This window comes from Cajanus cajan, chromosome 2 (assembly GCF_000230855.2).
Source record: "Cajanus cajan strain Asha chromosome 2, NIPB_CcT2T_4, whole genome shotgun sequence".
Lineage (NCBI taxonomy): Eukaryota > Viridiplantae > Streptophyta > Magnoliopsida > Fabales > Fabaceae > Cajanus > Cajanus cajan.
This window is the reverse complement of record NC_138518.1, coordinates 46,239,190-46,251,562: the sequence shown is the minus strand read 5'-3', so window position 1 is coordinate 46,251,562 and position 12,373 is coordinate 46,239,190. Positions and strand designations below refer to the sequence as shown.

Here is a 12,373-nt window from a genome sequence, read left to right as displayed (position 1 = left end):
TTGTCTGTCTACCGTTGGCTTAGCTGACGCTATATGCGTCTGCTCCACATCCGACGCTGTGTGGCCAACGCTATTTTCGTGCATTCTTGTAGTGCCATCTCCATTACTGTGCGGTTTTTCCTTTCAGATACTCCATTTTGTTGTGGAGAATATGCAACTGTAAATTGTCGCTCAATGCCTTCATCTTCGCAGAATTTATCAAACTCATGGGAAGTGTGTATTCTTTGCCACGATCACTTCTAAGTACTTTTATTTATTTGCCACTTTGCTTTTCGACAAGGGTCTTAAACTTCTTGAAAATACCAAAGACTTCTGATTTTGCTTTTATGAAGTAGACCCAAGTCATTCTAGAAAAATCATCTATGAAGAGAATGAAATACCTGTTGTTATGGAGTGACGACGTCCGCATTGGTCCACATATATCTGTATGGATCAGCTCCAACAAGTCCTTTGCTCTCCAAGCTTTGCCTGTTGAAAACGGCAGTCGGTGTTGCTCGCCAAGGAGACATCCTTCACAAGCTTCACTATTCTCCTTTAGGCATGGGAGATCTCTCATCATATTTTTTTGATATAATAACTTTAAGGCATGTGTATTAAAGTGGCCAAATCTTCGATGCCACAGCCATGAGTCGTCTACTTCTGCTTTCATGGCAATGTTAGGGCCTTGTCTCAGGCTTATAGGGAAACTTCTATTCCTCTTCTCCATTTTAACTCGGCCAATTTCTAGTTTTTTATTATCATATATTTTACATGTGTCTCCTTCAAAATGGAGAGTATAACCTTTCTCCATCATTTGGCCAATGCTCAAGAGATTTTCTTTAAGATTGGGAACTAGTAGAACATCAGTAATAAGTCTCGTACCTTTCTTCGTCTCCACCATAACTGTGCCTTTGCCTTTTGATTCAACGACAGTGTCGTTCCCCATTCGGACTTTCACTTTGACAGATTCGTCAATATCCTTGAAGATGCTTGCATCTTTGGCCATATGATTGCTGCAGCCGCTATCCAAGTACCAACTTCCACTTGTTTCATTATTGGAATCTTGGCTAGCATAGAAAAGATGTTGCTCACCATCTCTCTTTTCAGCAAAGTTTGCTTGATGCTTATTTTTGTTGCGACAATACTTCTCCACATGTCCAAATTTTTTGCAGTGGCGGCATTGTGGCTTTCCACGATATCGACAGTCTTTCTCGGCATGATTTGTCCTCTTGCAAATACCGCATGGAGGATATTCATTCGGATAGTTTCTAGAGAAATTTCTAGAATTCTCTTTATTTCTAGAAGTTTCTCCATTATTCCTTTTATCTTTTATTTTCAGACCGTAATTTGAGCTTTGATTGAAAGGCATTTTCAGTTGAGTCTTCATCATGCCTATTCAACCTTTGCTCATAAGCTTCAAGTGACCCCATCAACTCTGTTACTGATAAGGTAGATAGATCTTTTGTTTGCTTGTCACAATTGGATCATATTTACGGCGAACACTAATTAGAATTTTCTCCACAATTTTCTTGTCAAGAATATTTTCCCCGTACGCTCTCATTTGGTTAACCATTTCTTTTATCTTAGAATAGTAGTCCTTTACGGTCTCAGATTCCTTCATATTTAACAATTCAAAGTTACGCCGTAGAGTTTGTAATTTTACGGCACGTACCTTTTCACTTCCTTCGAACTCCTCCTGCAGCATAGTCCATGCTTCTTTGGCTGTTGTTGCACACATTATTCTCGGAAAAATTGTATCGGCCACAGCTTGTTGCAAAATAAATAGTGCCTTTGAATTCTTTTGTTTGTTATCTTTCAACTCCTTTTTTTGAGCCGCAGTAAAAGATGATGTGTCTTCTGGAGTAGAAAATCCTTCTTCTATCGTGTCCCATAAATCTTGGAAGGTGAAATATGTCTTCATTTTTGTACTCCAAAAATCATAATTTTCACCATTAAAAATGGGAATAGGGATAGATGATGGTTGAATGGTGTTAGCCATGGATTAGAATTTGTTTTTCTTTGAAAGTGGGTAGAATATTGGGAAATTTTTTTTTTTTTTTGGAAGTAGTGGGGTAATATTTCTACGCCCAGTAGATGACCGAACGTAGTTCTGATACCACTGTTAGTATATGAATTATCAAATAGAGAAAACTTATTTGATTAGTAGAAGGAATGGGGGGCAAATTTATAATGATAAGCTTAGTTGAGAGGAAAACTAGTTTAGAGGAATAGTTGGAATAGATTTGAGTAGTGGAAATGACTTACTAGTTGCTTGGTGCAAATGTTGAGTACATGGCCTATTTATAGGCCTCAACACATCATTCATGTTTTATGTAGAAAACTCTAGAAATATCTGCTCTAGAGTTTTCTATCTATATGTAATTTTCTACATAATTCTAGAGATTGTATCATCTAGTACTTACTAGCATACATCTATGTATTTTCTATAATAATCTAGCTTATTCTAGAAGTTTGTATCACATTTTAACAATCTTCTTCCTATTTCTCAAAAAGGGATAATCTTTACAAATAGAAAAGATGCCAATTGTACAAAAAGTGTCAGCAAATCCATGTAAGCCTAAGAGATTTATAAACTATTCAAATGTGAAGTTATGTTTTGGAAGACATCGTCACTGCAAGGAATTGTTAGACCACCCATGGGATGATCATATCTGAACTCTTCCTCAGATTGACTCAACAAGTCTTGGAATGAAGGATGGATCAAGTATGAAATGGGGATCACAAACCGCTTCATTCTCTCTCCAATATAGACTGCAAGATATCCCTTTGGCACCTCCACTACTTTTGAAGTTGCTTGGTTTGCAGCAAATGATGCCTTTCTGATACCGGGTATACGAAAACCAATTGTTGTATTGTATTTGGTTGTACTTGAGACGAAAAATGGTCTAAAAAAAACTTGGAATTTCAGTATTATGATTTCTTATTTTTCAGGATGTGAAGGATTGGTGTTGGTTCTAAAATTCTTGCAACCATGAATATATATAGATAAAATGATATGTTAGAAGGCTACTTGAATTATCGGTGGAGGATTATTAGATAGGAGTATTGGGACCAACAGACAAGGGCATATGGTTATGTCTTTGGGGACTCTTCCAAGAATCAACCTAACATATTGTAGATATAAGAGAAGACCCACCTTCTGAAGTGAAAGCCATTAGTTTACCCTACTTGAAAAAAAACACACGTATCTATCTAAAAGAAAGTCTAATAGGATGATGAGATCTTCCTAATCCTTGAAAGAGACATCTAAGACAATACCATGTGATCCCATGTCTCTCGGTACACTCCATCATAGCCCCACCAAAAATCATTAATTGAGGCATTGGGAACTATATATACAGAATTTCTTCGTTTCTCAAGCAACACAAGTTATTGCCTTCCACAATTATCACAATTCAAATATTTCCTTCTTATACAGGTCCTTTGACATTAGTATATTTTTGTTGTGTTTTGAGCAATAGAAAACAATGGGTTTCCGCTTAGCTGGTATTATTAGACGAGCATCGTTTTCTACAACCCAAGAAGCTTCTAAGGGTGTTGAAGTACCAAAAGGCTATCTTGCAGTCTATGTTGGTGATAAGATGAGGCGTTTTGTAATTCCAGTATCATACTTGAACCAGCCTTCATTTCAAGAATTACTTAGTCAAGCAGAAGAAGAATTCGGATATGATCATCCAACCGGTGGTCTCACAATTCCATGCCAGGAGGATGAGTTCATAAACGTCACCTCTTGCTTAAATTATTTGTAAATCATGATAATGGAGACTGAGATGGATTAGAAGAGGCTCATTTGTACAGAAGGCCTTTTCTTTTGTTGTAAAGATTTTCCATTTTGTTCTTTTGTAGAATTCCATTTTGAAGTAGGAACCTATTGGTGAATGAGAGTGTAACACAAGAAATTGTTATTTTGCTTTTGCCAATTCTCAATGAATTCTAATATATTCAACAATATGTTTATCAAATTTCTCTCTCTATATATAATATGGCTATTATTTGTTAAAAGGGAATTAAGTCAGCTAATTCTACGGGAGATATTTACCAATCTTGATAATGGTCAATTGTCGTATTATATGTTATAGAAATGCTAATGACTGCATCCATGACCATCGGTATATATATAGATTAAGAGAAGGCCTTGGAATATAATTATATAAAGAAATGAGCTCAGTGTGATGCACAGAAGTGAAGGATCACATGGCACATGCTAAAAAAGAGGCCCTTAGCAACTACATAAGCATTACTTCGTGAGTTCTGAATATAAGTCAACTGTAAAGGACTTATTCAATTGTTTAGTTGTTAAGGTGAGAGTTTTTTCGGAGGGTGGGGGGCCTATCATTAGATTCTAGGTTCGTTTATATAATGAACAGAAGTCATAGAAATGAATTGGTTCAGATAAACGTTGACATATGTTAGTTCAATTCATATTGCACTCCACATCCATTTCAGGGAAGGTACACCTCATGTGTGTTCAGGGCCTTGGGCATTGGCACCTCTCCCAAAATTTTAATTTTCTATGCATGTTGTGCAATGTGACTGATAAACAGAAATAGACCACTTGATTTGTGGTATTCATTGATATTCATCAAAAACGAGAGAAAGAGAGAGAAGGTAAGAACAAATTCGTCATTCTAATGGTCTGTTCATTTTTCCAATTTCTCGAAAAGGGGTTATCTTTACATATTGAGATGACTAATGTAAAAAGTGTCTATACAAAACATGGTCAGTCTTCTACAGTACTAGACTTGTAGTCAATTAAAGGTTGAAGTTATGTCTTGGAAGACCTCTACGCTGCATGGAATTGTAAGTCCACCCATGGGATGATCATATCCAAACTCTTCCTCTGCTTGACTCAACAAGTCTTGGAATGAAGGCTGGATCAAGTATGAAATGGGGATCACAAACCGCTTCATTTTCTCTCCAACGTACACTGCAAGATAACCCTTTGGTACCGCCATAGCTTTAGAAGATGCTTGGTTTGCAGCTACTGATGACTTTCTGATACCAGGTAAACGAAAACCCATTGTTTTGTTGAAGTTGCAGAGACTTGAGAAGAAAATGGTCTAAAGGGACTTGAAAGTTCAGGCTTAAGAATAATTCAAATGCTTTAGGCTGTGAATGATTTGTGTTGGTTCTAAAATGCTAAAAACCATGAATATATATAGGTGAAAGGACATGTACGAAGGCTACTTCAATTATTGCTGAATGAGGGCTGTTAGATAGGAATAGGAATCATGAGACCAACTGAGAGACAAGATCACATGGTACAGTCTAAGGGGACTCTCTCATGAGTCAATGTTACAGGTTATGATAGATAATACAAGTCCCACCATCTTGAGTGAAAGTCATAAGATTACCCCCACACTTGAAATAAAACATACGCATCTATCTAAAATAAAATCTAATAGGATGATGTTGACACTATTTATGTGTGGATGGGACCGCAAACTTAATGTATGCAAGTTCACATGATGGTGCTTAAAATTTGGCATACACAAAAATTGTGGTTGATAGTGCCTTATGATCATGTGTTCAATATCGGTTCCTTTTGACTTCCAAATCATATCGAGTCTGATATTAGCTGGTGTATGGTAGATATATCCATAGCATAATTTGTTTATCTAAAGGAACATGTGTGATGCTTAAAACATGTGTACCATTAAAATAGCTAGAACATTAGGAAGCTTTCACCATTGCTGACGTCCCTGATTTCAAGTTGGAAAATCTGTTGGCCATTATCTCAGAAGGTGGGGTGTGCACTCCCGTTGATCTTCCTAATCCTTGAAAGAGATATCTAAGACAATACCATGTGATCCCATGTCTCTCGGTAGACTCCATAATAGTCCAGCCAAAAATCATTAATTATGGTTTTGGATTGCAAAGGCCATTGACAACTATATATATAGCATTCCTTTGGTTTCAAGCAACACAAGTCATTCCAATCCATTCCTCAAGTATAAAAATCCAAATATTTCCTTGTATACAAGTCCTCTGACATCAGTATATTATTTGTTGTGTAAAGCAATAGAAAGCAATGGGTTTCCGAATAGCAGGTATTATTAGACGAGCATCGTTTACAACCCATGCAACCTCCAAGGGGCTTGAAGTATCAAAGGGCTATCTTGCTGTCTATGTTGGAGATAAGATAAGGCGTTTTGTGATTCCTGTATCATACTTAAACCAACCTTCATTTCAAGAGTTACTTAGTCAAGCACAGGAAGAATTCGGATATGATCATCCAACTGGTGGTCTTACAATTCCATGCCAGGAGGATGAGTTCATAAACGTTACCTCTCACTTGAATTATTTGTAAATCATTCTAATGGAGACTGAGACAGATTAGATAGGGAGAAGTGTAAAGAAGGCCTTTTCTTTGATTGTAAAGATTTTCCATTTTGTTATTTTGTAGAAATTCCATTTTGAAGTAGGAATCTGCTGCTGAATGAGAGTGCAACCCAAGAAATTGTTAATTTGTTTTAATTTTGCCAATTCTCAATTAATTCTAATATATACAGCAATCTGAATATCAAATTTCTGTCCATATATATAATATGGCTATTATCTGTTAAAAGGGGATTAAGTGAGCTAATTCTACTGGAGATATTTACAAATTCGTATATTGCTCAATATTACTGTCTTATTTTATTAATTGTTATAAAACTTAAATTAGGAGTTTTATTTTGCTTGGTATTCCTAGAATAAATGGTTTTTATTATGGGTGGCATATGAATATGCAAACGTTTTTTTTCCTTTCTGCTATAAATAAATGTAACATTTTACTTGAAAGATGAATGAGAAGAAACAGAGAGTTTATTGCTCCCAATTTTATGCCTTATTTTTTGTTAACAAATTGGCATCAGAGCTTGTGTGTGTGAGGTGAGCGTGAGAGAACCTACAAACCTCAAGTGAGAACGCCGCGGTGTGCGCTGGCCAAGAGAGAGAGAAAAATGGCAGGTCTAACCAATGGTATCCCGCTACCCAAATTGACGAAAGGCGCCAACTATGATAACTGGAAGGTGCAGATGGAGGCCCTTCTTGGCTCCCAAGATAACTGGGATGTGGTCAAGACTGGGTATGAGGAACCGGCGAACACAGAAGGATATTCAAATGCCCAGCTGAACGCGTTGAAGGTCGCTCGAGCTAAAGACAAGGCGGCTCTGTATCTGCTATACCGAGCCGTCGACAAATCTGGTTTTGAGAAGATAGCCAACGCAAAATCTTCCAAAGTAGCATGGGACATACTCGAAAAGGTGAACAAAGGAGACGAACGAGTAAAGCAAGTCCGGCTTCAAACCCTTAGGGGCGAGCTGGAAAACATGAGGATGAAAGAATCTGAAAACGTATCCGAGTTCATTACTCGCGTGGAGACCGTGGTGAACAAGCTGAATCAGAATGGTTAGAGTCTTTCATCAAATCGAGTTGTTGAAAAGATTCTAAGGTCATTGACAAATGAGTTCGAGAATATTGTGTGCGCAATAGAGGAGTCCAAGGACCTATCAATGCTTACTCTAGAAGAGCTTGCTGGGCCACTAGAAGCGCATGAGCAGAGAAGGAAGAATAAGAATGGGAGTCCCTTGAACAGGCTCTCCAGGCAAAGGCAACAATAAAAGAGGAGAAGGTGCTCTATGCCCAGAGTACTAGAGGCCGAGGTAGAGGCAGAGGCCTAGGTGGTCGGGGAAGAGGAGGACGAGGTAATGAGTATGTCAGCCAACAGGCTCGGCGTGGCCGAGGTCAGGCTCGGGGTGGCCGAGGTCAGACCTGGGGTGGACGATCAAACACAAATAACAATATTGAATGTTATAACTGTGGGAAGTATGGACATGTTGCCAAGGATTGTTACTCGATAAAATGCTACAATTGTGGAAATCTGGGTCATATTTCCAAAGATTGTAGGTCCGAGAAGAAAAAGGAGGAACCAACAAACTTCCTTGCTGAGGAAGAAGATGAAGGATTGTTGTTGGTGACAACCATTCCAGAAACCGAGATCAAACCGAGCTGTTCTGATAAATCGGTTTGGTACTTGGACACCGGTGCAAGTAACCACATGTGTGGTGACAAGCATTTATTCAAAATACTTTCAAAGGAGGAGTTCGGATCTGTTTCTTTCGGCGATGCTTCAAAAGTAGCCGTCAAAGGCCGAGGAACGATCTGGTATCAATAGAGAAATGGGAAAGTTGGAGAGATCAGAGATGTATACTACATACCTGATCTCAAAAGCAACATACTGAGCATGGGACAGTTAATGGAGAAAGGGTACTTGATTCTGATGAAGGATCGAGAACTACAACTGAAAGATAAACTCGGGAGGCTCATTTCCCAAGTAGAAATGAAGAAAAATCGCATGTACAAACTTGAGCTGAAAATAGTTCAAGATGAATGCTTGCAACTTGATTTGGAGGATGAGGCCATGAAGTGGCATCTGCGATTCGGTTATCTTCACTTTGGGGGGTTGACCGAGCTGCTGAAAAAGGAGATGGTGTTTGGACTACCTAAAATGGAATTCGAAAAGAGGTTCTGTGAATAATGTGTGATTGGGAAGAAAGCGAGGACTTCTTTCCCAAGGAGTTCTGAGTACCGAGCAAAGGAGCAACTCGGACTGATCCATACCGATTTGTGCGGGCCAATAATTCCAGAATCATTCAGTGGTAAGAAATATTTCGTCTCTTTCATTGATGATTTCTCGATAAAGACGTGGGTTTATTTTTTGAAGGAAAAATCAGAAGTGTTTGAAACCTTCAAGAAATTCAAAGTGATGGTGGAGAAAGAAACAAGTAAATTCATCAAAGCAGTCCGATCTGAAAGAGGAGGTGAGTTCACTTCTGTTGAGTTCAACAAATACTACGAGGAACATGGGATCAAGCGTTTCTTGACCGCCCCATATTCTCCGCAGCAAAACGGTGTAGCGGAACGAAAGAACCGAACTATTCTTGATATGGTTCGATCTATGTTAAAAGGGAAGAATATGCCGAAGAAGTTTTGGGCAGAGGCGGTGCAGTGTGCAATCTATGTGCGAAATAGATGTCCACATGCAAAGCTAGGAGAAAAGACGCCTCAGGAGATCTAGAGTGGCATGAAGCCGAGTGTCTCTCATCTGAGGGTGTTCTGTAGCGTGGCCTATGGGCAAGTACCAAGACAGCACAGGACAAAATTAGAAGATCGGAGCAAGAAGTACATATTTATTGGATATGATGAAAAATCTAAAGCATACAAGTTTTTTTATCCTGATAACAAAAAAGTGGTGGTGAGCCGAGATGTTCACGTGGAGGAAACAAAGCAACGGTGTTGGAGTAACTCAGCCGAAGTAGAAACTAGCTCGGACGTTGCTGTGCCTTCAGTAACAACAACCACCGAGTTCTCAGATGAAGAATCCGAGCCACAACAGCCCAGGATGAGAAGTCTGAAGGAAATATACGACACTACAAGTGAAGTTCATGTTGTATGTCTTCTGGCCGACACTGAAGACTTGAGTTTTGAGAAAGCTGTCTAAGATGAGAAGTGGAGAACAACCATGGATGAGGAGTTTGGGGCGATTGAACGTAACAAAACTTGGGAATTGACCAACCTTCCTGAAGGAGCTCGACCCATTGGAGTAAAATGGGTGTACAAAAAGAAGATGAACGCTGAGGGAGAGGTTGAGCGTTATAAAGCTCGGCTTGTTGTGAAGGGCTATAGACAAAAGGAAGGAATTGACTATGATGAAGTATTTGCTCTTGTCATGAGAATGGAGTCAATCCGACTTCTGATCTCGTTAGCTGCTTAGAGACAATGGCCAATTCTACAGATGGATGTGAAGTCGGCCTTTCTAAATGGAGTGATGAAGGAGGAGGTGTACGTCGAGCAACCACTTGGATACATGAAAAGAAGGGATGAAAAGAAGGTGCTGAGACTAAGAAAAGCCCTCTACGGGCGAAAGCAAGCTCCTCGTGCCTGGAATGAAAGAATTGATGGGTATTTCAAGAAAAACGGGTATGAACAATGTCCGTACGAGCATGCCTTGTACATAAAGAAATCAGGAAAGGATATGATGGTAGTTGCTCTCTATGTCGACGACCTCATTTTCAATGGAAGCAATGCAAAACTGACTAAGGAGTTCAAGGAGATAATGAAGAAAGAATTCAAGATGACAGACTTAGGCCTGATGAAATATTTTCTTGGCCTAGAAGTGAAGCAATCGGATGAAGGGATTTTTATATCCCAAGAGAGGTATGTGCTTGAAATCTTAAAGAAGTTTAAAATGGAGGATTGCAACCCGGTTTCTACTCCAATGGAACCAGGCACGAAACTCTCAAAGTTTGATGGAGGAGAACGAGCTGATTCTGGGAGATATCGGTGTTGGGAAGAAACTTTAAAGGCTGGAAGGAAGTGTTTAAGATTGGGAGAGGTTGGAAGATTTTGAGAGAAAGAAAGGCTTGTTGTATTGAATGCTTCTAAACTTTTTGGCTTACATCCAAATGATACAACCATCCCCTATTTATACTAGTGGCACCTCCTTAACCAATGGTTAGCATCTTGCCACCACAATATTCATCTAAGGGCTATAATTCATTCTCTAGAACTTTCTAAAACATTCCTACAATTCTAAACTTTTCTAAACTTATCTAGAAACATCTTATGGATAAACATCTATAGATATTTTGTACATCATTCTAGAATCTTTTAGATAGGATTTTCTAGAATTCTATTTGGGCCTTTGCTAATATTGGGCTTTTATCTTTTAAGCCCAACATACAAAATCAATTTATATTCCAACACCCCCTCTTAAACTTGATTTTGTACTCCAAGCAAACTTCTCAACTTCATAAAGACTTCTTTCTTCAGCGGTTTGGTGAAGATATCTGCTACCTGATCATCCGTCTTCACATATTCCATTTGCACATCCTTGTTGCTGATGCATTCTCTAATGTAATGGTAACGGGTGTGGATGTGCTTACTTCGATCATGGAAGACTGGGTTTTTTGCTAATGCTATTGTCGACTTGTTGTCCACGTAAATCTTTGTTGGCTCCACTTGTGGCAAGCTTAACTCCTTCAATAGGTTGCGTAGCCAAATAGCATGGCAAACGTATGAAGTTGCAGCTACATACTCTGCTTCACATGTAGACAAAGTGACAATAGGCTGCTTCTTGGACATCCAAGTAAAGGCTGTGTCTCCCATGTAGAACACAAATCCACTTGTGCTCTTTCGGTCATCCATATCTCCACTCCAATCGCTATCACTATATCCAACAAGCTTGTAATCGTTAGAATTTGAGTAGTATAGACCAAAGCTTGTCGTACCTTTGATATATCTAAGAATCCTCTTCGCAGTCTTGAGGTGAGTAGTTGTTGGAGCTTCCATGTACCGACTCACAACTCCAACGGCATAGAGAATGTCTGGTCTTGTACAAGTTAAATAGCACAAACTTCCAACAAGACTTTTATAGAGGGTTGGATCCACCTTTTCTCCCTCTTCATCCTTACTCAACTTGATGCCGCATTCCATAGGAGTGCCAACTGGATTAGCATCATCCAACTTGAACATCTTGAGGAGGTCTTTAGCATAGCTTTCTTGAGTAATAAAAATTCCTTCGTTTCCTTGCTTTACTTCAATTCCGAGATAATATGCCATAAGCCCCATGTCGGTCATTTCAAACTCCTTGGTCATATCCTACTTGAATTCCTCAAACATGCTTGGATTATTCCCTGTAAAGATCAAATCATCGACATACAAGCACAATCAAAATATCTTTACCTTGAGCTTTGATATAGAGTGCATGCTCATATGGACACTTGATGAAATTCGCTTCTTTGAAGTACTTGTCAATTTGAACATTCCAAGCTCTCGGAGCTTGTTTCAGTCCATAAAGAGCTTTCTTTAATCTCAAGACTTTATCTTCTTCTCCTTTAACTTCATATCCTTGTGGTTGCTCAATGTAGACTTCTTCTTCAAGAACTCCATTTAAGAAGGCAGATTTGACATCCATTTGATGTATCTTCCAATTATTCTGAGCTGTTAATGATATAATAAGGTCTAACAGTTTCTAGTCGAGCAACAGGAGCAAATACCTCGTCATAGTCGATGCCAGCCCTTTGACTATAGCCCTTTGCTACCAATCTTGCTTTGTATCTCTAAACTTCTCCTTTGGAGTCCTTCTTTGCTTTGTAGACCCACTTGACACCAATTGCTGTGTGTTCTTTTGGAAGCGAGACTAGCTCCCGAGTATCATTCTTCTTTATTGCCTCGATCTCTTCATCCATTGCATTTCTCCAACTCTTCTTTCCAATTGCTTCTTGGAAGTTCATGGGCTCACAGTCTACAAATAGACAGAATAAGGTAACATTGTCTAGATTTTCGGTTGCCTCATATATTTCTTGGAGACTTCGAAAACGTGGCATTC

General features: G+C 38.9%; 2 protein-coding genes across 2 annotated transcripts; one reads left to right on the top strand and one right to left on the bottom strand.

The window, feature by feature from the left end:
• Positions 1 to 1,417: 1,417 nt before the first annotated feature.
• Positions 1,418 to 1,978, bottom strand: LOC145954969 (uncharacterized). The gene has a single exon (XM_083069664.1). It carries the CDS (start codon positions 1,976 to 1,978, stop codon positions 1,418 to 1,420), a length of 561 nt encoding a protein of 186 aa, XP_082925790.1.
• Positions 1,979 to 6,944: 4,966 nt separating this feature from the next.
• On the top strand, positions 6,945 to 8,158 carry LOC145954968 (uncharacterized). Its single transcript, XM_083069663.1, has 3 exons — positions 6,945 to 7,392; positions 7,477 to 7,588; positions 7,891 to 8,158. Exons 1-3 carry the CDS (start codon positions 6,945 to 6,947, stop codon positions 8,156 to 8,158), a joined length of 828 nt encoding a protein of 275 aa, XP_082925789.1.
• Positions 8,159 to 12,373: the final 4,215 nt, after the last annotated feature.